This window comes from Lepidochelys kempii, chromosome 7 (genome assembly GCF_965140285.1).
Source record: "Lepidochelys kempii isolate rLepKem1 chromosome 7, rLepKem1.hap1, whole genome shotgun sequence".
Taxonomy (NCBI): Eukaryota; Metazoa; Chordata; order Testudines; family Cheloniidae; genus Lepidochelys; species Lepidochelys kempii.
The window spans coordinates 56148820-56176077 of record NC_136386.1 but is presented as its reverse complement, the minus strand read 5'-3'; the positions used below and the strand labels follow the sequence as shown (position 1 = coordinate 56176077).

At 44.9% G+C, this 27258-nt stretch overlaps 1 protein-coding gene across 12 annotated transcripts in view; it reads left to right on the top strand.

The window, feature by feature from the left end:
* GBF1 (golgi brefeldin A resistant guanine nucleotide exchange factor 1) overlaps positions 1-27258 on the top strand; it is a 180719-nt gene that overhangs the window by 82510 nt on the left and 70951 nt on the right. For all 12 annotated transcript variants that reach the window (XM_073352952.1, XM_073352959.1, XM_073352955.1 and 9 more), the window contains exon 4: positions 24273-24404. In XM_073352952.1, the coding sequence (XP_073209053.1) occupies positions 24273-24404 (132 nt within the window). The remainder of the gene's footprint in view (positions 1-24272; positions 24405-27258) is intronic.

Below are 27258 nucleotides of genomic sequence, written 5' to 3'. Positions count from 1 at the left end.
TCAGGGTTGGAAGGGACCTCAGGAGGTCATCTAGTCCAACCCCCTGCTCAAAGCAGGACCAATCCCCAACTAAATCATCCCAGCCAGAGCTTTGTCAAACCTGACCTTAAAAATATCTAAGGAAGGAGATTCCACCACCTCCCTAGGTAATGCAGTCCAGTGTTTCACCACCCTCCTAGTGAAAAAGTTTTTCCTAATATCCAACCTAAACCTCCTCCACTGCAACTTGAGACCATTACTCCTCGTTCTGTCATCAGCTACCACTGAGAACAGTCTAGATCCATCCTCTTTGGAACCCCCTTTCAGGTAGTTGAAAGCAGCTATCAAATCCCCCCTCATTCTTCTCTTCCGCAGACTAAACAATCCCAGATCCCTCAGCCTCTCCTCATAAGTAATGTGTTCCAGTCCCCTAATCATTTTTGTTGCCTCCGCTGGATGTTTTCCAGGTTTTTCCACATCCTTCTTGTAGTGTGGGGCCCAAAACTGGACACAGTACTCCAGATGAGGCCTCCTCAATGTCGAATAGAGGGGTACGATCACGTCCCTCGATCTGCTGGCAATGCCCCTACGTATACATCCCAAAATGCCATTGGCCTTCTTGGCAACAAGGGCACACTGTTGACTCATATCCAGCTTCTCGTCCACTGTCACCCCTAGGTCCTTTTCTGCAGAACTGCTGCCGAGCCATTCGATCCCTAGTCTGTAGCGGTGTATGGGCTTCTTCCGTCCTAAGTGCAGGACTCTGCACTTGTTGAACCTCATCAGATTTCTTTTGGCCCAATCCTCTAATTTGTCTAGGTCCCTCTGTATCCTATCCCTACCCTCCAGCGTATCTACCTCTCCTCCCAGTTTAGTGTCATCTGCAAACTTGCTGAGGGTGCAATCCACACCATCCTCCAGATCATTTATGAAGATATTGAACAAAACCGGCCCGAGGACCAACCCTTGGGGCACTCCACTTGATACCGGCTGCCGGTAGACATGAAGCCATTGATCACTACCCATTGAGCCCGACAATCTAGCCAACTCTCTATCCACCTTATAGTCCATTCATCCAGCCCATACTACTTTAACTTGCTGACAAGAATACTGTGGGAGACCGTGTCAGAAGTTTTGCTAAAGTCAAGGAACAACACGTTCACCGCTTTCCCCTCATCCACAGAGCCAGTTATCTCGTCATAGAAGGCAATTAGATTAGTCGGGCATGACTTTCTCTTGGTGAATCCATGCTGACTGTTCCTGATCACTTTCCTCTCATCTAAGTGCTTCAGAATTGATTCCTTGAGGACCTGCTCTGTGGTTTCCAGGGACTGAGGTGAGGCTGACTGGCCTGTAGTTCCCCGGATCCTCCTCCTTCCCTTTTTAAAGATGGGCACTACATTAGCCTTTTTCCAGTCGTCCAGGACTTCCCCGGATTGCCATGAGTTTTCAAAGATAATGGCCAATGGCTCTACAATCACATCCACCAACTCCTTTAGCACTCTCGGATGCAGCGCATCCGACCCCATGGACTTGTGCTTGTCCAGCTTTTCTAAATAGTCCCGAACCACTTCTTTTTCCACAGAGGGCTGTGCTCCCCATGCTGTGCTGCCCAGTGCATTAGTCTGGGAGCTGACCTTGTTCGTGAAGACAGAGGCAAAAAAAGCATTGAGTACGTTAGCTTTTTCCACATCCTCTGTCACTAGGTTGCCTCCATCATTCAGTAAGGGGCCCACACTTTCTTTGACTTTCTTCTTGTTGCTAACATACCTGAAGAAACCCTTCTTGTTACTCTTAACATCTCTTGCTAGCTGCAACTCCAGGTGTGATTTGGCCTTTCTGATTTCACTCCTGCATCCCCGAGCAATATTTTTATACTCTTCCCTGGTCATTTGTCCAATCTTCCACTTTGTGTAAGCTTCTTTTTTGTGTTCAAGATTAGCAAGGATTTCACTGTTAAGCCAAGCTGGTCGCCTGCCATATTTACTCTTCTTTCTACACATCGGGATGGTTTGTCCCTGTAACCTCAATAAAGATTCTTTAATATACAGCCAGCTCTCCTGGACTCCTTTCCCCCTCATGTTATTCTCCCAGGGGATCCTGCCCATCAGTTCCCTGAGGGAGTCAGTCTGCTTTTCTCATCAAGTTTTTCTTTACTCCCTTCTTTGGTTATCAGGGTTTTGTTTGCTTCCCTGATGCTTTTCAGATTCTCTGGCATCAGAAAGTGCCTCTTAACTTGTTCGAAATTTGTTTCCCTTTGATTTCCTTTTAATTTTTCCCCTCCCTGCTCCTGTGCTTCCCAGGAGAAAGGCGTAAACGGAACATGGTAACAGCGAGAAAGCTAACTGATGATAAAACCGTAATTCTCTTTTTCCAGCCTCTCAAAAACAATAGAGGTTTCCTTTTGACAGTACGGTGAATTTGCAATCAGAGAGCTACTCATAGTGTGCTGGTCACAAAAAGCTGTGGAGAATTACTGTGCTTTAAAGTGGTTCAGAAGAAGTTTTAATTTCTCCTGGGCTTTCAGATTGCCTGCTTAATTTGTGTCTGGTATTGTGCAAAGCATGTATAAAATACCTCTATGGAACGAGTACAGTGACTGAATAGAGTTCTGTAGTGTGTTACAACCTAATTGCTCTTTCTTTGACATGTGCCAATTTTCAAAGAAGAGGAAAAGAGTGCTTAAAGTTGATGCACATCAAACTTGTGCTGTCTGTAAGACGGATGGATCAGTCCATCCTCTGGACTTGGCCGTCTGCAATGCAATTCCCGGTGGGTTTCATTTAGACCAGCTAGCCTTGTTAAAGCGGCTGCTCTCTTTCTCTCCTATTAGGAGGAAACCTGGCCCTAATTCACAACAGGAGCAAGATCAATAACTATCAGTGTTGGGTCATGGGCAGATGAATTTGTCATGGAGTGGCTGCTTTTGCTTTGGTTTAGTCTGATTTAGTAATTTCATTTGGAGTTGAAAGTCACTACCTCAGAGGGTATTGGCTGGCCATGGGCACTGAAGCTTGGAGCTGGGGCAAGTTCAGTCCAGGGGCTAGCCATTCTCCTGTGTTTATTTACTTTGTGTAAGAAATCCACCCAAACAGTCTCAGTTAGTTGGAATCAGAGACAGCGTGAAGCTTATCTGTGCTTTTGGTGCACTTTAACTGGGCTTTATGGCCATTTTCAGTAGTGATTTATGAAAAACAGTTTACAAAATGATGCTTTCCTTTCTCCTTTTCAGTAATTGGTGCTGCTGAGCTAGTGTAAATACTGACTGCTGGCCCTCAAGTGAAGGAATAGGAAGCCCTTATTTTTGTAAACCACTACTAGAAATCTGTTTTAAGGTGAGGTTCAGTTGTTGTGTATTATAGTGAATTGACCCCAGAGCGACTGGAGAGATGGCTGTCCTGTACATCAAATGATAGTGCCTCTTGTGAAGTACATTACCATGAGCTTTTATTTTTAGTGATAAAATAATGCCTTTAAAACCATCATCTTGCCTTTAAAAAAAGAAAAAAGCAGCCATGAAATGTTACCAAGTTAAAAAAGTGTGTGTTATTTCTCTTGTTTTACTCAACTCTAAAGTATACAAAACCTTATTTAGTCAGTCTGTTTTTTACCTGGGAGAAAAGGTAAGTATAAGCCCACAGACATGGTTGCTTCTGGGGCCTTGACACGAAGGAACAGACGGTTTGTAATTCACTTGATCATTTTTGCACTGATTTTTCACAAATGATTCATTGCATCTGTTCTAGCCGTACTGAATCAGTTGAGGGACTCTTAGGACTTGTCTACACTTAAAACGCTGCTGCAGTGCAGTTGCAGTGCTGTAGCACTTCAGTGAAGATATTACCTACCCTGGTGGGATGGCTTCTCCTGTCGGCGTAGGTAATCCACCTCCCCATTAGGGGTATGGATTTTTCACATCCCTTGCAATGTAGTTATACCAACCTAATTTCCTAGAGTAGACTAGGCCTTATTCTGCATCCCCAGTTACGCTGTCCTAAATTGGCTTCAGCTGCAATGCCCTCTGCTTAGAAATGCCTCCTCTCCAACCTACCCTGAGAAATACCCATCCCCTGTTCTTGAGCCTGGCAGGGCTCAGGCATGGTACCAGTCTTCTGTACCTACAGTTATGCTCTCTCAAACGATTGAAGCTCAGTTGATAACCCCTAAAAGAGCGTAAGCTGCCAGCGTGGCTGATACCACCTTCAATAAATGATAGCAGAGCTGTTGTGTGTAGGAGCAGAGTATATACTGCAGTCATGCAAAGGGAAGCAGCAGTGCTAGTGTAGCCGAAGCCTTGGTGACTGATGGAGGGCAGTAATGAACAGTGTAGGGATCAGCATATAGCACAGAGCCTGAAAACTGCCATGTTGTTGTAACATGGTAGATAGTGTTTCTATGCTAGAATTGTTGTGAGTTACCACTGATGAGGTGTTTCAGGTAAAGTACAGAGGTGCATGGAGAGTTTGTACCATTAATACACTGGACCCTCACTAGAAAGCGGGATTTGGGATCCATACGCTGTACCGCATTAACGCAGGGACTGTGTTAAAATGAATTGCAGTTAAAGTAATTAAATTTGGGATCCATGGCTGCGACAGCATTATATGCGAATTTGCGCTATATAGACGTGCGTTCTAGCGAGGGTCTGGTGTATTAGCATATGCCGTCTTCTGAATACATTCTACTTCTCATCTCTTGACCCAGATACTTTTCCCCCAATTTCAAACTTTCAGGTATCCGTGAAGATCCTAATCTTTAGCCTGATTTGCCCATTGTGGTCACAGAATTTCTTTGGAGCAAAGGTGAAGATGAGACCCATCTTCTCTGAAAGATGGTTGTAATTCCGAGTCTCTCAGATAACTTCCACCTTTGGGAGAGAATTCTTCAAAAAGCGCCTTTTGAAGATTGGGTCTCAGACCAGCATTTGTGAAGAAAGATAATTTCAAAAGACCAGTTCCTTGGGTAGGTTGTAAGGCCTTTCCAGTACCATTGGGAGCTAAGACTATAAATGTATTATGTCTTTGAAAAAGCTAGAATACTAGTATTCTAGAACCTGCCAGAGGATCATCTTTTCTGAATTCTTTTCTTGACCTGAGAGCAATTGGTCTCTCCAGGATTGAGGTTGAGATCTATTTGTGAAGCTGTGTGCAGAGTTTGTATCTGTGGGTCTTAAGCATTGTGTCCTGATCTAACGTGTCTCTTCCTGGAATACAGTAGTGCAATGTTTGATCGTGGTGCACAGCTTCTACCTTGTATGAGGTATGAGAGGAAAGTTCTTAGAAACTCGGTTGGATCTACGTTCAATTTAAAGTTTAAGGAAGAAGTGTACTGCTCTTCATAAAGGGCTCTCAATATTCCCCTAGGAATCTAAAATAGAGGCTATATGGTACAAGTAGATTATTACTGGGCAAATACATAGTGTAGAGTAATTGATTTGTTGACTTGACTTGATTAAGAAAAGCCTCCAAGTCACTGAAGAGGTATTCAAGTCATAGGGTGAGACTGAGCTCCCTAGGATTAATTTTAAATCCTTCTTCCAGCGACCTTCAACCTTTCCATGCCAAATAGCTGCTCAGTTCAGTTTTAGTGCTGCCCTAGTTCTGGAATAGAGCTTGTTGGACATGACATCCAGCTAATTACAGATCAGCTATAGCTTAAGGAAAAATTTTTACCGTGCAGTTCCTATCTGTTTCTTTAGTCTTAATTATTAAGATCACAATTAATTAAGACAAGTTTCTTGAACTTCTGAATTAAAATCCACCACCAAACCTATTTCTTCCACAAAGCCCAAGCATTCAATTCTATATCGGTAAAATAACAGGATAGGGGTTTTTTTTAATCCAAAGAAATGTGAATGGTGTATCATCTAGGTCTGTAAATGCATCTCTTCTCTGTTGTCTCCTGTGTTGTAAGCACCTCTGAGTAGGAACAAGGAATGTTTGTGCTTTGTACAGCTCCATGCTTGCCGTTGGTGTTTAACACGTTTGTTTTCCTTGTGAAGGAGTAATGAATACTTCTCAAATTTTTATAATGCCACTGAAGTGCATCCACCTTTGGAGCAGAATACTGCAGCCAGGTGGACAGTATGTTGTGTAACAGTGTTGGTGATGTTGGAGTGTTTTTATAATATTTTAGCTGAGGATGCCAGGGCAAATGCCTGCTCATGGGAAAAGTCAAAGGATTTTTAATAAGGAAGAGCAGCTGGTCTAAGCCAAAACTCTCAGCATTACTACCACTGGAGGAGCTGTACAAGTGGTAGCTAAGGTGGGAGACTTTAACAGTCACTAATGGAGACAGGCCCTTAAATGAGCTGAAGGTGTCCTGACCAGAAGATATCAAGAGTGGCAAATGTTCATTACATATTGTATGTCCCCTTCCCCCAAAATAAAATCTCAGTTCAGAGGGCCTCTTGAGATCACAGCACAATGAAGCAATCATTTGTTAAAGTCATGTTTAGTGAAAAGGAGATAAACACATGAAGCTGCAGTCTGACAAATGAAAGCATTTGTGCCATTGTAATGAAATTAGGCAAACAGAACGGGCTTGACAGCTCTGGGTTCTCCCTGTCAAACTACATTTGTAATTGTAGCCCTGCATTCATGTGTGGCTGTGAATGGCACCGTTCTCCTTTCAGTAACACATGCAGGGCCCCTGAATGCCTGCGCTAATTCACAGGGAATTAGACTTGGAGAGTGTATTTAGAGGCTTTCTGAAAAGGACTGGTAATTAACCTCTCAGCTCTCCCTCGTTAGCTGGGACGTCCTTCATTTTAGACCCATATTTATCTCTTCTCCCATACAAACCTGCTGTTATATCCCCATGTATTATTGTGAAGTATTGATTTCAGAGATTTACAAACTAAGGGTTCACCCTCAAAACATTGCTTCTGCAGATTCCCACAGTGAGCTCACATGCTCTGCCATGCAGCAACAGAACCCCCTTCAAAACACCTAGGGGGGAATGTGTGTATGGCCCTCTCTTCAGCATACTAGAACCGAGGGTGTAAAGTCTCCCACTTGACAGCTGTCCCTCAGTTTCCTCTCAAGCTGCCAGCCTGGGTGGATGCAGAACCCAATCTTCTCCCCTTGTTGAGGGTTTATGTAGGGTGAGAGAGTGCATTTTTGGTAACCATTATGGAAGGTCAGGTGGCTACAAGTTTTCTTTGGAGGGACTCTCATGATACCTTGGGCTTTAGGGCTATACTTAGGGACCCAGTTGCCATTGTTTGAAGGTATTCATGCTATGGGATTCTGTGGCCAGATGAACAGGTAGTTCACTGAGGTAGGATCAGTCTTTGTAAAAGTAGCAGTCCTGTTTTTGATTCCAGAGGCCTTGTCTAGACAAGATGTTTTGTTCCACTCTAACTTGAGTTAGAAACCTGATTTTAATAGCTAATCTAGACACTGCACAAACATTTGTTCAGGGACACTGTTCAGACTACGGTGCACCACAACCAGGAAAAACCACGTGTCCTGGAACAAATGGATGAATTGCCTGAATTTAGTGTTGCTTTTACCTATTGCTCAGATTAATAAGAAAAACACCTGTTTGTAATGTAAGTCAGTGCTTAATTAGGGAAAGTGCCTCATGCTGGAAACGTGTTCTTGTCTGAGTTGTCTGGTGTGTGTTACAGTGAGGTGCACATAATAAAGAGGGTTTCAACAGCCTTCCTTAAGGCTCAACATCAAAGGGTAACAGCTGTTGCATAGGAAAGGGTCAGGCAGGTCATGTGGTTTGCATTGCAGTTGCCTGTGCTGTGGATAAATGATGTTGAAATAACTTGTCATAAACTATTCTTTCTTGCTCATTTAATCTGATTCGAAACGCATAGCAGACCCTGATAAGAGTTACTCAGGAGTGAAGAGTTTAACTACCAGAGAAAGCAGCTTATGTGAGCATTTTAGATCAGGAATGTGCCAACAGTGTATCAGCAATGAGATGAAATTTCTTCACAGACGGACCCGATCTTCTGTACCAGGAATGCAGGGGAATGAGTGGCCTTAATACACCTTGTTTTCTGGGATGATGTTAGATGCACCAGCCAGGCTCTGGAGTGCAATTGGATGGGATGGCCTCCCAACAGGAGGAGACTGACTTTTGCCCTCAGTGAAATTAGCTGTTGCTTGGAGAGGTAGGGAGAGTAGTCTGCTATTGAAGGTAGCGTGATGTAACAGAGCTCGGTGGTGGGATGGCTCCTAGTTTTTTCAGTATAAAAGAGATCTAAACTTTCATTAAAAGCAAACGCTTCAGTGAGGAATAACTATAACTGTCCCTAACTATACAGCTGTGCTGCAAAGCGAATGGAAGTTTATACCTTTGTTGTAAAAGCACAACAGCACAACCTGAAACTGAATGGGTCTGGTGTTCTCATAACTGGAAATAGTCCAGAGGATCTGCAAGTGAAAGCATGGTGGTTGCAGGGTTTCTAACTTCATACTAAAAATCTGGCTCTTTTGACCAAGCTGCTTTTAATATGTTACTAAAGCGATTAAGGACATTTCCTTCACTACTTGCTCAATCCACATAGACTGCCTTGGGTCATCTGAGCCTACCACAGAGCTGTTATGGTTCGCTTCTTTATTTGTTTTCTTGACGTTGCATTGGAGTGACTCCTGAATTTTCCGTTAATGGAGAGTTGGAGGTAGGGTTACCATCTTTCAGGTTCCCAAAAAGAAGATGCTGCTGGGGGCAGGGGGGTACAGTTGGAGGTTCTGGAGGGGGTGTTTTGTGGGGTGCTGGAGGGTGTGTGTGTGTGTGTACTGGGAAGGGGTATTTGGGGTGGTGCTGGAGGGGTGTGGGAATTTGGAGGGGTACTGGAGCGGGGTGTGTGTACTGGGAAGAGTACCTGGAGGGTGCTAGAGGGAGTACCTGCAGCCTCATTCTCGAGGTGGGGGACGGTGTCACTTCCTGTCATGGTGGCAATGCAGATGGGCAGGCCTGGGATGCAGTGCCAACTATCCATCAGCGTCTCCCTACCTCTCCCGCTCCCCACGGGTGGGAGTCAGCACTGCGGCTGCAGTGGGAGGGACCAATCAGGACACAGAGCCAGCTCTTTCTGAGCTGTGATATCTGCTCCACAAAAATCCGGACACTGCCTCTTATTTGAAAAATCTGCATGGATAGAGGGTGGAGGATCGAAGAGGAAATGTCTGAGAAAACCGCTATGTATGGTAATGCTAGTTGAAGGTGTTTTGAAGCTGTTTCCTAAAGGAGACCCAACCCCTCTATGGATCACTAGAACCTAGTTTTTACTATAGCTCCCCCACCCCCATTCTGAGCAGTTTGCAGATATTGGGGACCCTGGGTGAGATTTTGATCTGCTTTTGACACTCACTCAGTTTGTTCCTCTCCATAGTACACAACATTAACGTCTTTATTCCACAGCTGAAATCAGGTGCCCAGTCAGGAGAAATTTCCTTTGTTTCTAAGAGCTCATGCAATGAGATGCCCCTTGCTGGGAAGTTCACTTGGAGAGACATCTTTAATTATCAGGATTTCTGAGCTTCTTGCTGGTGTGGCGACTTTCACTGGAAAGTGATGAGACATCTGACCCTGGCAGAGCAGGAACCCTAGGGACAAGAACACATGAACACCTTTCCAAAGTGCTTTAAATAATGGCTTAGCCATCATAATTTTTAAGTCTGAATTTTCAAGCACTCAATACTTCGTTTAAACAGATATTATGATGGCTAAGCCATTTTAAAAATAGGTTGGAGATGGGTTTTGCTGTCTCTTCCCTGAGGTTCCCATGCTGCCAGGGTGTCACACAACTTTGCTTTTCAGTCAGATGTCTTAAAAGGATCAATCTGCAAACAGCTCCTCATCTCCCTTCCTACCCCAATTCTTGATCAAAAGGTCTTCTCTATTAGCTTTCAGGGCTGAGCTGCTCCTTAAAGAGGTGACCCCTCCCTTCTCCCCTAAGCAGTATATGAACCTTCAACCCAAGCCAGTAATAGAACAGGGAAATGGAAGATACTGTCCAGTTTTTACAAAAACAACGAGGAGTCCGGTGGCACCTTAAAGAGTAACAGATTTATTTGGGCATAAGCTTTCATGGGTAAAAAACCCACTTCTTCACTCCTCGTTGTTTTTGTGGATACAGACTAACACAGCTAACTCCTCTGATACTTTGTCCAGTTTTTGTTATCAGTAGAGATGAGATGAGGGCGTAGTGGCTGAGAAAGCTACATTGAAGGGGCACAGACTGCAATTGCAATATGTGGGCAGGAGGTACTGGGTGTATGATTTTGAAATTGACAGTTCTCTGCAATATTGGCTGTGTGAACCTTTGATGGGAGACCTTCTGAACTACATTATTGAAGCACAAAACACTGAGTAAATGTAGAATTATTTTTATGGGTTTCTCTGTTGACTTTGTTTAAATAAAAGCTCAAGAATTGTGTTTAAAAATTTCTAGAAATGTTAGTGCTGTTTTTAGGTGCTGAATTTATAGTCCAGGAGAGGGATGTTGTCTGTTTACAGATAACATATAGCACGGACAGATGCTGCACAGGCTTCCCCCATATAACACTGCACTGCCATTGAGTTTCAGTCCTCTTATGAAAAGATGGTGCAAGATTTCAATCATCCCGCATGTTGAATCCTTGGTGCATCTGCCAAAGCAACCAATAAGGGACCCCTAATGACATTATGGACACTAGTCCCCTAAGAACCAGACTGAGACCAGAGACATCACATAGGCCACTGAACAGCCTTCAGATGGTGGTCGCTAGAAACTTCACTGGGCTTCAGTCTCTCTCTGAAGGTACTTGGATATGCTCAGGGAGCAATCCCTTTCCTTACACTCCCTTCCCAAAATCTACAGGTAATTACTCCAAATATCAAACACTGTTCTATTTGCATATTAATATTTTTAACTATATATGGACATCCTAATGGAAATAGATCTTTAAATAATGCAAAAATCCTATTAATAGAGAACTTGGTGAAGAGGGGGATCACAGACGGACAGCACTCTCTCATAATTAGGGCTTCTATTTTGGGGGATTTATTTTTAGCAATTTGCGAGTCTTACGTAGATGTCCAAAAATTGGAGGTTTGGGGGACTTTCCTATGTATATTATTTACATCAATTCATTACAGTAGTATATGCTGTAATGATTAATCTTTGTAACATTCCCTAATGGCCTTTAACGTAGTACTGTTTCAAACAGCACTGCATTATAGCACACTAGGGAACCTTTAGTGCGCACCAGCAGGGTCTATGTGGACCTATTAATGCACAACATGTTTGTGCACTGTACATATCATACCCCTGTAGTCTGCATTACTGCTCCTTGTAGACAAGCCCTTAAATATAAGTAACTCTAGTCTCTCTTGGCTCTGTTTTCTAACCTGGGTATGATAGAACAACAGCACTAGTTGATCTTCTGAAGACTGATCAGGTGTCAGTGCTGATTCATTTTGATCTGTCAGTTGCCTGTGATACTGTTGATTGTGTGGTTTCAGAGTAGCAGCCGTGTTAGTCTGTATCCGCAAAAAGAAAAGGAGTACATGTGGCACCTTAGAGACTATAACAAATTTATTTGAGCATAAGCTTTCGTGAGCTACAGCTCACGGATGAAGTGAGCTGTAGCTCACGAAAGCTTATGCTCAAATAAATTTGTTAGTCTCTAAGGTGCCACATGTACTCCTTTTTGTTGATTGTGTGACATTGCAGGACACATCTGCTGCTGTCTCTAGCAGGAGTAGATGGGGTTGCTAGTGAGTGGCTGTACTCCCTTTCAGAGATCCCAAAAGATAAAGGTTCACATTCCCTGAGGCTTCTCATATGTAGGTGACGTTCTTGAATGGGCTTGTCTTTGGGGATTAAACCCAGGACCTCTGGATGTAAAAGCATGAGATTGAGGATCAGGTCCACTAACTTGAAGGCAGTAGCAGACTTGTAATCTTCGGTGGCCTTGTCTTCACTATGGGAAAATGGAAATGGCCCACCTGATGATCACTTTAGATAAGCTATTACCAGCAGGACAGTGGGGTGGGAGGAGGTATTGGTTCATATTCTCTCTGTATATATAAAGTCTGCTGCAGTTTCCACGATATGCATCTGATGAAGTGAGCTGTAGCTCACAAAAGCTTATGCTCTAATAAATTGGTTAGTCTCTAAGGTGCCACAAGTACTCCTTTTCTTTTTGCGAATACAGACTAACACGGCTGTTACTCTGAAACCTAACTAAAGATAAAATCCTAGTGAAGACAAGGCAGTTTGTAGTCCTTCATATGAGGTAGCAGATAGTTTAAAAACTAGTCTCACTCAAACTCCTAATTTATGTGAAGGCTACAGACTGCCTTGTCTTCATTAGGATTTTAGTTAACCAGTTAAATTGGATTGAGAACACAACTTTTTCCTAGTGAAGACCAGGCCTATGTGTGGTCTAGATGCAGGATAAAGAAACGCATTACCATGTGATATGCACTAAGACAACGTGTCTCTGTACGCTCATCCTTCCTGTTCAAATAGTATGTGTGGTGTTCAATGGGGTTGTTGAGAGAGGTATGAACTATGGTGTGTTCTATATCCTGATACCCACCTCTGTTTCTGTCTTGTCAATATGGTTGATGCAGTTTAGTTACTCACTGGCTGAGGCTTCACACAGGTAAGATTAAGTAGAAGCTTGTTAGTAAGGGAAGAAACAGCAGAGATTTATATAAGTCCCCTTAACTGAGGCAGTGCATCTGTTTGTTACTCAGGATTTCAATCTGGTATTCATAGAAAAGTAAAGCTGGAAGGGACCTCGAGAGGTCATCTGTGTCAGCCTCCCATGCTGAGGCAGGACTGTATTAGGTCCTAAGCTTCCTTTGGGTAGGCAGGAGCAATTTTTTCATCTATGTGCTTTTCTTGACAAGCAATCTTAAAGGCCCCAAGCGGTATGGGTCTTGGGTACCTGAGACAGCAGCTCTCCCCCAGTGTGGTACTGCTGCAGTTGTGAAACCGACACTGAGCAATCAGCCTTTGGCTTAAAAGGAAGCTGTCTAGTTATGTAAGGGCTCTTTCTCTGAGGGATCCTCAGCGCTGGAACTGTTAGTATACACGTGCCTGATGAAACTTGATTTATTAACATTAGGAGCACAACTCCTCTACCTTTCTGGATTCTTGTAAGAGAGGGCTGAGGGAAGGGTGAATGGTTTGGCAGGTATGTACAATGGGTTGATTAACTTGGTGACTCTTTTGATAGATCCTCAAAGCTGATCATAAGTCTGTCAATATAGATCCATTAGTTTTGTATATTTTTAATATTGCACAGGTGCCTGTAACCTTAGAAAAGTGCACCTACAACAAGGCAGAGATTTTCCCCAACTTGCTAACGAGTCACTGCCACGCCTTCAGTTTCTTGTAGGGATGTTTATTGTCCAAACTTAAACAAAATGGCTCTTCAGCTCGCCTGTTACATTTTAGGCTCTCACTGCCTCCCCTGCCAGGGGACTCTGGCAGTCCTGCTCCTGCTTCTTTGCTTCCTGCAGCTTCCTGCCTCTTTCTCAGCCAGTTCCCCCTCACTGGGTCTCTCTCTGACTCTTTATATGCCGAGCTTCACTCTTTTAAGCCTAACTAGGGTCAGATGACCAGGCACAGGTGCACTGGCCCTGCTCCCTCTTAGAAGGCCAGTCACCTTGTGACAGTTCTACAAAGCAAATTTAGTATATGCCTACACTGCACTTAAAACCTATGGCTGGCCTGTGCCAGCTGAATCGAGTACATGGGGCTCAGGTTAAAGGGCTGTTTAACTGCGGTGTAGATGTGGGGGTTTGGCCTGGAGCCAGAGCTCTAGGACCCTGTGAGGTGAGCGTGTCCCAGAGCTTGGGCTGCAGCCTAAACCAGAACATCTAAGCCGCAATTAACTCCTTAGCCCAAGCCCTGTGTCTCTGAGTCAGCTGGCACAACAATGTGGGTGTTTAATTGCATTGTAGACATACCCTTAAGCATGGTTGAAAGCATGTCTCATGATCTCTGCATTTCCATGAGCTATTGAGAAGTCATACAGTTGTAATGTCATATCAGAATATTATCCTTTCTGTGCTCCTTGTGGTTTTTTGTCTACAGGTTTTCTTTCTCATTACAAACGGAGTAGAAGAAACCATATTACTTTGCTTTAGGCTATGTCTACACAGTTGACCTGGGTAATTGGCATCTGGGTTTGAGCACCCAAATTGTCCTAGTCCTACTGTGAGCAATCCCACTGTAAAGCCATAACCTTATTACTGTGTCCTCACTGTTTCTGCTCTGGCCTCTAGTTCTTTATGCTGAGACACTCTAGAATTATTTCCCTGTCAGTTGTGGGATAAATTATCTGTCCTTCAGGGGGAATTGTGGGAAGGCATTGGAGAACTATTGGCACTAGAATGATTTAGCTTGAAAAGTAAGTGGGCTCCAGCCTGAGTCCAAGTTATGCCTGTGTTCTAACTCACAAACCTGAACTTAAAGCATCTCCAAGCCCAGGTAGAAAGTTCCCTTGTTGGTTCCTTCTCAACATACAACTCTATGCATCTGCCTGTCTCTAAGGTAGCTGTACAGAGGACTCCTGTTGTACAAAGCAACAAGAATTTGCGTAATAGCACATTCTTCCTTGAGTGATGGTCCCTACTGAGGGTTATGCTCATGCGCCATGTACCCAGACCCAGAGCTTTTCAAAGTAGTTGTGTGTGTTGGTCCACACAAGTGCCCTTGCATTGCCTCATGGTTTCACCCGAGGTGATAAAGGGCAGGATGGACCGACCACGTGTTGAGTTCCTTATCACCAACACATAATCCGAGTTGGAGCTTCTGCTTTTCTCTCATCCTTGGTGACTTAGGTGCTGACTCAGTGTCTGGTCTAGTGCCAGAGCACCCATGGAAAAAAATATAGTGGGTGCTTAGCACCCACCAGCAGCCAGCTCCTCCCCAGTGCTTCCCACCCACCAACGGTCCTGCTGATCAACTACTCCCCCTCCCTCCCAGCACTCCTGCCCTCTGCGTTCAGCTGTTCCGTGGTGTGCAGGAGGCACTGGGGAGAAGGGGAGGGGGCAGAGCGGGGGCAGGAAAAGGCAGGGCTGGGGGCGGAGTGGGGCAGAGGTGGGGGTTTGGGGGAAGGGGTGGAGTGGGGGCAGGGCTTGGGATAGAGCGGGGTCCGAGCAGCTTGCTCCTAGAGAAGTGTAGAGCGCAATTGAGGACCTCCCTTTGATGAATCACCCTCTTCAACCAGAAGACAGATGATTCTTTACTCTCACTGAAAGACTCTAGACCCACCCTTTGATCCCGAGGCAAGTATACACCAGCGCTGAAATTAAAATATATACTCCATCACCTACACAATGCTATTGAACTCCCCAGTTCTCCCACTAGAGAGCCTACGAACCTCCACAGAAGTGCCTGAAGGTCCACAGGTCTTGCCTGACTGGTCCACCGACGGTCAGCCCGCCATACAGCAGACTCAGTTTTTGTGTAAGCGATATTTGAGTGCATCTAGAGAGCCATCAACCACTTTGCACCCCAATGCTCTTGTCAACCCGCCCCCCTTGGGGACTGTCTCAAACTCTTTCTACCAGCATGGTTCTCAATAACAATAGACAAGCGGATTCTGGATGTCATTTGACATGGCTGTGTGATCAAGTTTGATGCTACCTTCTTCACGCCCCCCGCTACAAACCTGTTTCACTCTCACAACAATGTTCCTACCGTAGAGGTGGACTACCTCCTGCAGAGAGGAGCAGTGGAACCAGTCCTTGCAGCCTTTCAGGTCACAGGGTTCTACTCCTCATATTTCATGGTGCCCAAGAAGAAAGGGAGATGGAGACCAATCTTGGATCTCAACACCTCAACTGTTGCATTTGTAAACCGAAGTTTCACATGCTCACGCTCGCAGCCATCATTTCCTCGCTAGAAAAAGGCATGTGGTTTACAGCTCTCAATATTCAGGATGCTAAATTCCATGTCTACATCCATTCGACCCACAGATCATTCCTGAGGTTCGCCTTGAGTCTGCAACACTTCCAATATAGTGTCTTCCCATTCAGACTTACTATTGCTGTACGAATCTTCACAATTTTTTTTCCCCAAGGGTAGTGGCTCACCTCCGACAGAGATATCTTTAGTCTTCCCTTATCTGGACAACTGGCTGCGTGATCCAGAAAGGAAGCTTGGGAATCAAAGTCCCAGCTCCTTCTACTCCTCTCCTCCTTAGAGGTGAGTGTGAAAGTCAAAAAATCGACTTTATACCCTGCACAGTCCCTGGAGTTCATTGGAGCATGCATTTATGTGGCCTCCACATATGCTCACCTGCTGAAAGACCGGTTCCGGAGCCTAATGGGCTTGATTGCTTCAGTGACATTCAACCTCTCGGTCTCAGCCAGAACTTGCCTCTCCCTCCTCAGCCACATGACTGCTTGTACGTATGTCATGGACTTCGCTCACCTGCACTTCTGCTGTCTATAAGCGCAGGGAGCATACTGCCTCATGCACCAACCCCTGGACACGGTTCTCGCAATCCAACCAGAGGTCGTCATCTCTCTCCAATGGTGGACAGACCCGCTTCAAGTCTGCTCTGGAATGCTCTTCTCACCAATCGTGACAGTCATAAAAGACATGTCATTTGACAGCTGAGTAACAAATTTGGGAGATTGCATGACACAAAGAACTTGGACCATTCTAGAAGCCAGGATGCACATCAGAATCCTGGAACTTTGGGCAGTATGCAAGGCATGCCACGCATTTTTATCGTCCATCCATTCTTGTCATGTTCTCATCATGCTGGACAACACCACTATGGTTTACTACATCAGCAAGGAGGCACAAGGTCTCCAGTGCTGTGCATGGAAGCAGTGCGTTTCTGGAAATGGTTCATTACACACGGTATCCTCGACCTCTTGTTGGCAACTAACCTACCAGGGACCCAGAACGTGGTTGCCGACACACTCAGCGAGAACTTTGCAACTGACCACGAATGGAAACTGCATGACACGGTAATCGCGGACAGTTTTGGTCAGTGGGGACCTAACTCTGGTTAGGGACTTTTTTTGCATTTCGCACAAACAGCAAGTGTGTTCAATACTGCTCAAGGAGAGGAGTCAGTGCCCATTCAGAAGGAGACACCCTGATCATCGACTGGTTGGACCAGATCAACGATGCCTTCTCTCCCCTACCACTCTTGCAAAGAGTCTTTCACAGACTCCAATGGGAGAGGGCAATGGTCATCCTGATTGTTCCATTTTGGCCTCGGCAGTTCTTGTTTCCTCTTCTTCTCCGCATGTCGAAACATCCTCCACTCCTCCTCCCAACGTTTCCGGAACTGCTCCCACAATACAACGGCAGACTCGGATACCTCAATCCACAGACGCTTCACCTGACAGCCTGGTTTTTTTGGGTGGACACCTGCTAGCATGAAAATGTTTGTCGGCAGTATGAGATCTCTTCTCCAGTAGTAGGAAGGATTCCACGAGATTCCACCCAATGCACAGCTACAGACTAGGGACCGAATGGCTAGGCAGCAGTTCTGCAGAAAAGGACCTAGGGGTGACAGTGGACGAGAAGCTGGATATGAGTCAGCAGTGTGCCCTTGTTGCCAAGAAGGCCAATGGCATTTTGGGATGTATAAGTAGGGGCATAGCGAGCAGATCGAGGGACGTGATCGTTCCCCTCTATTCGACATTGGTGAGGCCTCATCTGGAGTACTGTGTCCAGTTTTGGGCCCCACACTTCAAGAAGGATGTGGATAAATTGGAGAGAGTCCAGCGAAGGGCAACAAAAATGATTAGGGGACTGGAACACATGAGTTATGAGGAGAGGCTGAGGGAGCTGGGATTGTTTAGCCTGCAGAAGAGAAGAATGAGGGGGGATTTGATAGCTGCTTTCAACTACCTGAAAGGGGGTTCCAAAGAGGATGGCTCTAGACTGTTCTCAATGGTAGCAGATGACAGAACGAGGAGTAATGGTCTCAAGTTGCAGTGGGGGAGGTTTAGATTGGATATTAGGAAAAACTTTTTCACTAAGAGGGTGGTGAAACACTGGAATGCGTTACCTAGGGAGGTGGTAGAATCTCCTTCCTTAGAGGTTTTTAAGGTCAGGCTTGACAAAGCCCTGGCTGGGATGATTTAACTGGGAATTGGTCCTGCTTTGAGCAGGGGGTTGGACTAGATGACCTTCTGGGGTCCCTTCCAACCCTGATATTCTATGATTCTATGATTCTATGATCCTACTGAGCTAAATAGGCACGTTTCAGCTCCTGGGCCCAACAGAAAGCTGTTGGCATCCTGATGCTCTTGAACTATTTCCTCTCTTTGAAGGCCTTGGGGCTTGCTCTCAACTCCATCAGGATGCAAGCAGTAGCTATTAGCACTTTACACTCTCTGGTGGAGGGACATTCAATTTTTAACCACCCTTTGACTGCCCAATTCTAGAAGGGCCTTGTATGTAAATACCTGCCCATTCAGCCTATCACTCTGCAGTGGGACCTCAGCCCAGTTCTTACTACCTTAATGAACTCTCCCTTTAAATCCATGCCCTCCTGATCCCTTTTTCTTCTTTCCATGAAGGTCGCTTTTCTGGTGGCTATCACCTCTGTAAGGAGGGTTGGCAAACTTGGAGCCATGATCGTAACAACATAAGAATGGCCATACTGGGTCAGACCAAAGGTCAGCCCAGCCTCATATCCTGTCTACCGACAGTGGCCAATGCCAGGTACCCCAGAGGGAGTGAACCGAACAGGTAATGATCAAGTGATCTCTCTCCTGCCATCCAGCTCCGCCCTCTGACAAACAGAGGCTAGGGACACCATTCCTTACCCATCCTGGCTAAAAGCCATTAATGGACTTAACCTCCATGAATTTATCTAGTTCTTTTAAACCCTGTTATAGTCCTAGCCTTCACCACCTCCTCAGGCAAGGAGTTCCACAGGTTGACTTTGTGCTATGTGAAGAACTACTTCCTTTTATTTGCAAAAAGAAAAGGAGTACTTGTGGCACCTTAGAGACTAACCAATTTATTTGAGCATAAGCTTTCGTGAGCTACAGCTCACTTCATTGGATGTATACTGTGGAAAATACAGAAGATGTTTTTATACAAACAGACCATGAAAAAATGGATGTTTATCACTACAAAAGGTTTTCTCTCCCCCCCACCCCACTCTCCTGCTGGTAATAGCTTATCTAAAGTGATCACTCTCCTTACAGTGTGTATGACCCCCACGAACATGGTACAGTTCTGAGGTGACCTAGAATCGTATTTTCGACATCTCTGACTCAAGGAATATTTCCAACACACCTCTGAACAACATACTAATCCACAGAGACCTCCCTACCAACACTACAAAAAGGATTCTAGGTAGATTCCTCCTGAAGGTTAAGACTGCAGACTGGACTTCTACATAGAGTGCTTTCGCCAACGTGCACGGGCTGAAATTGTGGAAAAGCAGCATCACTTGCCCCACAACCTCAGCCGTGCAGAACACAATGCCATCCACAGCCTCAGAAACAACTCTGACGACATAATCAAAAAGGCTGACAAAGGAGGTGCTGTTGTCATCATGAGTAGGTCAGAATATGAACAAGAGGCTGCTCGGCAGCTCTCCAACACCACTTTCTACAAGCCGTTACCCTCTGATCCCACTTAGAGTTACCAAAAGAAACTACAGCATTTGCTCAAGAAACTCCCTGAAAAAGCACAAGATCAAATCCGCACAGACACACCCCTGGAACCCCGACCTGGGATATTCTATCTACTACCCAAGATCCATAAACCTGGAAATCCTGGGCGCCCCATCATCTCAGGCATTGCACCCTGACAGCAGGATTGACTGGTTATGTAGACTCCCTCCTCAGGCCCTATGCTACCAGCACTCCCAGCTACCTTCGAGACACCACTGACTTCCTGAGGAAACTACAATCCATCGGTGATCTTCCTGATAACACCTCCTGGCCACTATGGATGTAGAAGCCCTCTACACCAACATTCCACACAAAGATGGACTACAAGCCGTCAAGAACACTATCCCCAATAAATGTAACGACTAACCTGGTGGCTGGACTTTGTCCTTACCCATAACTATTTTACATTTGGGGACAACATATACCTTCAAATCAGCGGCACTGCTATGGGTACCTGCATGGCCCCACAGTATGCCAACATTTTTATGGCTGACTTAGAACAACGCTTCCTCAGCTCTCATCCCCTAACGCCCCTACTCTACTTGTGCTATATTGATGACATCTTCATCATCTGGACCCATGGAAAAGAAGCCCTTGAGGAATTCCACCATGATTTCAACAATTTCCATCCCACCACCAACCTCAGCCTGGTCCAGTACACACAAGAGATCCATTTCCTGGACACTACAGTGCTAATAAACGATGGTCACATAAATACCACCCTATACCGGAAACCTACTGACCACTATTCCTACCTACATGCCTCCAGCTTTCACCCTGACCACACCACACGATCCATTGTCTACACGTTTCAATCTCTCTGGTCACGTGATTACAGACATGAAAGTTGCGATATTACAACAGAAAAACTTCAAATCCAGACTCCAGCGAGAGACTGTTGAATAGGAATTCATTTGCAAATTGGATACAATTAACTTTGGCTTGAATAGAGACTGGGAGTGGCTAAGTCATTATGCAAGGTAACCTATTTCCCCTTGTTTTTTCCTACCCCCCTCCCCCCGACGTTCTTGTTAAACCCTGGATTTGTGCTGGAAATGGCCCACCTTGATTATCATACACATTGTAAGGAGAGTGATCACTTTAGATAAGCTATTAGCAGCAGGAGAGTGTGGTGGGGGGAGAGAAAACCTTTTGTAGTGATAATCACCCATTTTTTCATGGTTTGTGTGTATAAAAACATCTTCTGTACTTTCCACAGTATGCATCCGATGAAGTGAGCTGTAGCTCACGAAAGCTTATGCTCAAATAAATTGGTTAGTCTCTCTAAGGTGCCACAAGTACTCCTTTTCTTTTTGCGAATACAGACTAACACGGCTGTTACTCTGAAACCTTTCCTTTTATTTGTTTTAAACCTGCTGCCCATTAATTTCCTTTGGTGGCCCCTAGCTCTTATATTATAGGAACAAGTAAATAACTTTTCCTTATTCACTTTCTCCACACCACTTATCATTTTATAGACCTCTATCATATCCCCCCCTTAGTCTCCTCTTTTCCAAGCTGAAAAGTCCTAGCCTCTTTAATCTTTCATCATATGGGACCCATTCCAAACCCCAAATCACTTTAATTGCCCTTCTCTGAACCTTTTCTAATGCCAATATATATTTTTTGAGATGAGGAGACCACATCTGTATGCAGTATTGAAGACGTGGCAGTACCATGGATTTATATAAGGGCAATAAGATAATCTCTGTCTTATTCTTTATCCCTTTTTTTTAATGATTCCTAACATCCTGTTCGCTTTTTTGACTGCCGTTGCACACTGCATGGATGTCTTCAGAGAACTATGCACGATGACTCCAAGATCTCTTTCCTGATTAGCTGTAGCTAAATTAGCCCCCCATTATATTGTGTGTATAGTTGTTTTTTTTCTACCAATGTGCATTAGTTGACATTTATTCACACTAAATTTAATTTGCCATTTTGTTGCCCAATCGCTTAGTTTTGTGAGATCTTTTTGAAGTTCTTTACAGTCTGCTTTGGTCTTAACTGTCTTGAGCAGTTTAGTATCGTCTGCAAACTTTGCCACCTCACTGTTTACCCCTTTCTCCAGATCATTTATGAATAAGTTGAATAGGATTGGTCCTAGGACTGACCCTTGGGGAACGCCACTAGTTACCCCTCTCCATTCTGAAAATTTACCATTTATTCCTACCCTTTGTTCCCTGTCTTTTAACCGGTTCTCAATGCATGAAAGGATCTTCCCTCTTATCCCACGGCAACTTAATTTACGTAAGAGCCTTTGGTGAGGGACCTTGTCAAAGGCTTTCTGGAAATCTAAGTACATTATGTCCACTGGATCCCCCTTATCCAGATGTTTGTTGACCCCTTCAAATAACTCTAATAGATTAGTAAGACATGATTTCCCTTTATACCCCCCTTTCATCACATTTCATAGTGGTAGAGTTTCACTGTGCTTGTATCCCAAATTTCTACCAAAAGTGGTTTCCCGCTTCCACCTCAACCAACCCATATGTTTGCCAACCTTCTTTCCCAAATCGCATGTCTCAAATGAGGAATGGCAGCTTCATTCCCTCAGTGTCCCCAGGGCCCTGGCCTTTTACCTATCGAAGACTAAACCCTTCCGGAAATCTAGACTATTCATTGCCATAGCAGAGAAAATTAAAGGGCCGGCCCTCTCCTCCCAGAGAATTTCAAAGTGGGTCTTAGGGTGCATTACACCGTGCAATCAACTACCAGGACAGTCTCCACCAGATGGGCTACAGGCCCATTCCACGAGAGTGCAGGCAACAACTACTGCCGCTCTCCATGACAAACGTATATAAGGCGGCCATGTAGAGTTCAGTACACACCTTTTCTTCTCATTATGCTCAAGTGCAGTAGTCCCAAAGTGTGAGGTGTGCCCCCCCCCTTGGGGTGTGTGGAGGGCATCTGGGGGAGGGCAGGGCCTGGACCAGCCCCCTTGGGGGTGGGGTGGGAGTGCCCCCCAGCCCCTCCCCGCCCTCAGCTCTGCTCCGGTCTGGCCCCCAGCCGTGTCCTTGTCCACAGCCCCATGCATGCCTGGCCCATCTCTAGCCTTGTCTGCAGGCCGGGGCTCCGTTGCCAGCCTGGGGCTGAGGCTAGGGGCAAGGCAAGGAGTTGAGCCCCACCTTGCTGCGGGTCTGGCTGCTGGCCCGCACCACAGCCCGGCCGGGCTCTGATCCTGCCCCTGCCTCCAGCCCCGGCCTCAGACCCACCCCCAGCTGTGGCCCCAGCCTCGGCCCCCTTACCCTGTTCGCATTGCCCCCCGAGATGCGAGACGCAGCCTCTCTCCAGCCCTCGGAGGCGGGGGTGGAGTAAGGGGTGGGAGTGCAACCATCAAAACTTTGGGAACCGCTGCTCTAGTGCATGATTCTCATTTGGTGCACTGGTCCTTCATTCCATGGTTCTGTCATCTTCCCACGCTCTGCTGCTAGCTAGGTACTGCTTGTTAATCATCCTCAGTGGAAAATAATAGGTATCATCACTTGAAGAAGAAGGGGAGGTTACTTACCGTAAGGGGAGGTTCTTCGATATGTGTGGTAGCTATCTGTATTCCAATCCCATCCTCCTTCCCATCTGCTGTGGATCTGGTAGATCTGTAGTGAAGGAACTGAAGGTGCGGTTGGTCTGCTCTGCCCTTTATCTGCTCGGGCAAAACCACGAGGCAATGCAAGGGCACAGAGCTGGACCAGTGGATGCTACTACTTGGAAAAGCTCTGGGTGCATGGAGCATGCACATAACCTTCAGTGGAATACAGATAGGGACCACTCATCTCGAAGAACCTCCAGTTACAGGTAAGTAACTCACTCCCAAGTTTAGATGTATAGTCTGAAGACCAAGGTTGTTTGGGGGAGGGGGGGAAGGTGTCTAAAATGGTTTGGTTCAGTTTCTCTTGCCTAAACAAAATGAAATTGGTCTAGAACACTGACTTCAATACAAGCCCTTGGGACACACTCACCAAACATAGTCATATGTTCACACTATAGATGTAGGTGGTGGATATCCTATGCACACAGATAGTGGATATTGTGGGGGAATGGGGAAGGATGTGTCAGTTTTATATAGCTAATTTGATCACATTACAGGCATCCAAGGAAAATGCTGCTATATCTGCCAATTAATTAAAGCATTAATCTAAGGAGCCGCAGCTCTGTGGTGTTTACATAGTGCTCTGATAGTGGGAGCTCAGACGGGAGGCTCCAGAAGGCTGTTTAGAAGATCACTACGTTTGAATAAGAATTAAGGAGCTTCATAAACCCTTCCTCACTCTGCAGTGCTTATTTTTTAGGAGCAGCCCCCACCTTCCCTCCAATCTTCTGAAATGGGTAATGAGCCATTTACAGGGCTTCTTCCCTGAGAGACTGAGCTTGGACAGCTTCTTAGAAGGAAAAATAAATGCAACCTAATGAATGAGACTAATGAGCAAATTGGCAATGTGAGGACTTAGTATGTAGTATGCTGTTGGAGTTTGCAAGCATGTTGTCTCAGGCTCGAATCATACTGTCAGTCACCAAAGGGATGATCATCCTGGCTGTATACCAAGGTCCCACAGAGCTTACTCCCCTGTTACAATAATTTGTTTTTAGCACAAGTGGCTTTTAGTTCTGTGGTATGGCCATTGGTAAGCTAAATCTCTAATGATGTTCTTTTTTTGTTACAGAGCTTTCGGAAATTGAACCCAATGTCTTTCTCCGACCCTTCCTGGAAGTAATCCGTTCTGAAGACACTACAGGTCCCATCACTGGGTTGGCCCTGACATCTGTGAACAAGTTCCTCTCATATGCATTAATAGGTATGGGGCTTGGATCAATGGCATTTCCCAAAATGCCAGCAAAGTGTATTCTCTGGAAATCCCATGCATAACAGGGTAATACATATTTGCAGCCTTCTCAGGGTTGAAGTTTGCCTGGGCTGATGGTGTGGGGATGACAGAATCTCCACAATACTTAGAAAATAATGGGGAAGTGGTTTTTCTGTAAACTTGGTTCATATGATGCTGACTAGTTCCATTCACAGCTTTAGAATGTAGTAGATGGTAGTAAATAGCTCTAGGAGTTCTAGTCTTTTCTAACCATTACAGGCATTTGGAATATTTATTTTAAGCACCTAGAAGTGTGTTAGGTATGTCACAGAAATATATAAAGGAGCAGTCCATGCACTGGAGTGTTTGTCATGTGCTTTCAGACGCAATATACCAAGGTGCGAAGGGAGAGTGGAGAATGAGGGCAAGGATGATAATAATAGGTTCTCACACACACAATGAACTCAGCAGGGTTACTTGGGGAGGTATACCCAGATCTTGACAGTTCTGTGATGGGTGAATTTTTGTATAGTCCAGTCCCTGTCCAGTGGCCTATGTTTTCTCCATCAGCTCTTGAAAATCTAACTTCTCACAGTTGCAATGGCAGTAGTTTTGCTTTTACTTCTTTGTTTGCCTGTATAAAGAGAGAGTATTTCTTGGGAGAAATGGGGGAGAGGGAGGAAATCAGCTTGTGGCACTAATATTTTTAAATTAGCTGAATGGGAGATTAGGGTTCAGTGGAAACTTGAAACTCTTCCTGTGCTTACTCGACTCTAGGAACATCACTAGATTAGGGGTGGAGGGTGGTGCATGTTGCGTTGTTCTGTAGCACCCCCTCGTGGCTGTATGCACTGAGTTGTTCAGCAATCACCACAGAACATGCTATGTGCCACTGCTTGTGTTGAGGTGGCAGAGAGATAGTGGGAACAAAGAAGCCAGGCATTGCATCTGAAGGATGGGCAAAAGTTGAGGTCCTCTCCCACATTTTGTGTTTATAGGGTGGAGTGGTTGTGGAGTTGGAATCTAGTGACAAATGGCAGCTCCTGCTTTCTTAGATTTCAGGCACTTGTTACCGGAAAGCTTTGTATTGTAGGTGAATCTAATCATCACTTTAGCATAAGAAACATAGTCCCCAAGTTAAGAAAAGACATGCTAAGAAACTGGGATCTTTGTGACCTATTAAAATGGGCATCTCAGTCTGTTTCTTCTGGTCGGTACCTTGGTTTCTCTGCAGTGGTGTGTGTAATAATAAAATTAAATGCTTAACTGGTGGGATATCGCCAAACTTTTTATGTAATTTTAATGTAATGTACTGTGACAATAAGTGCATTAGCAACAAATAAACCATTTCTAGCACGTGCACCTTTGAAAATGTAAGCAACAGTGCAGCTCTGTTGTATCCTGGTAGAAAGAGGACATGACAGTTTCTAAGCAGAATGAGTACACAGTGACTTCCTGTGTACGTGCTTGTGAACTGGGAAGTAGGACCAAAATGTCAGATACACTTTTAGCTTTGTGTTTTAACAGGTAGGGTCACCTGTACAGTAGACACACACTGTGTTTCAGTCAGCAGGGTAACTGCTTAAATGGCTAAAGACAGTTGGTTTAGGATTTCAATTGTTTGTTTTAACAAAGCTAGACAGAAAATGATTGAGAGTTTGACAACATTCTTTAACTTCCTAATTAGCTACAGGTCACACCAGAGCTTCCCAACAAGAGGCCATCTCTAAAGTGTGTGGGGTGTGTGATTTTTACAGGCAATGGCAGAATCCTTTGGGTTTTGTTTTGGAACAGCACCTGTAATCCAAGTTCTCAGTGATTGCTTTAGGTGATGTTTGCAGGGGCCTTACCTTTTGTGCTTCTCCAGACACCAGTGAGGCTGGGATTAACGGTGCTGATTGAATGTCTGGCTGTGGCTGCATTGTTATATTAAATCCCTGTCATTCTTACTTTGCCTTTTGTGATATTAACTTAGTTCCTGTGTTCGAGTGAAGTATCAAAGTGCTATATAAAGATTCACAAAGTGTAAAACTCTTCTTTACAAGCAAGCTTTTCGCAGATTATAAACAGGGAAGAAGAGTGGGGAAATGTAGTGTGGCTGATGTTTGCTGTGCTTTCTAACTCTGGGTAATTGAATGACCAAACCAGAATCCTTTCCAAAATTGGCATACATTAGATCTGTGTGGGAGCAGATGGCCTGTGCTCTGCACTTGGGGTTTAAGACCAGTGTGCAGTGGAAGGACTGGTGTATTTAAGACAAGACATTTGAGGAAGTGTCTTGAGATGCAGTATGTTTATAAGAAAAGGAGTACTTGTGGCACCTTAGAGACTAACCAATTTATTTGAGCATGAGCTTTCGTGAACTACAGCTCACTTCATCGGATGCATATGAAGTGAGCTGTAGTTCACGAAAGCTCATGCTCAAATAAATTGGTTAGTCTCTAAGGTGCCACAAGTACTCCTTTTCTTTTTGCGAATACAGACTAACACAGCTGTTACTCTGAAACCTGTCAGTATGTTTATAAACAGCTCCCTCTTCTTACTCCTGAAGGGATTTTGTAGACAACACACATTTCTCATTCTCTCAGATGGAATCTCTGCCAGCTAGTCAGATGGTTGGTTGTCTAACCAGTATTCAGAGAGAGTGGTTGAAAACTCTTAAATCAGAAAACATCCTCTTCAGAGTAACACAGTTCTTGAGCGCACTTTTGACATCTGATCTCCAACTGGCTAAAGTACGAAGATCTGTTATGAGTTGGTATTAATGCAGTCATTTACTAATGGTGTAGCATGCAGCCTGTAAGTCTGCTGTCCAGTCAGAACATAAACGGCCATACTGGGTCAG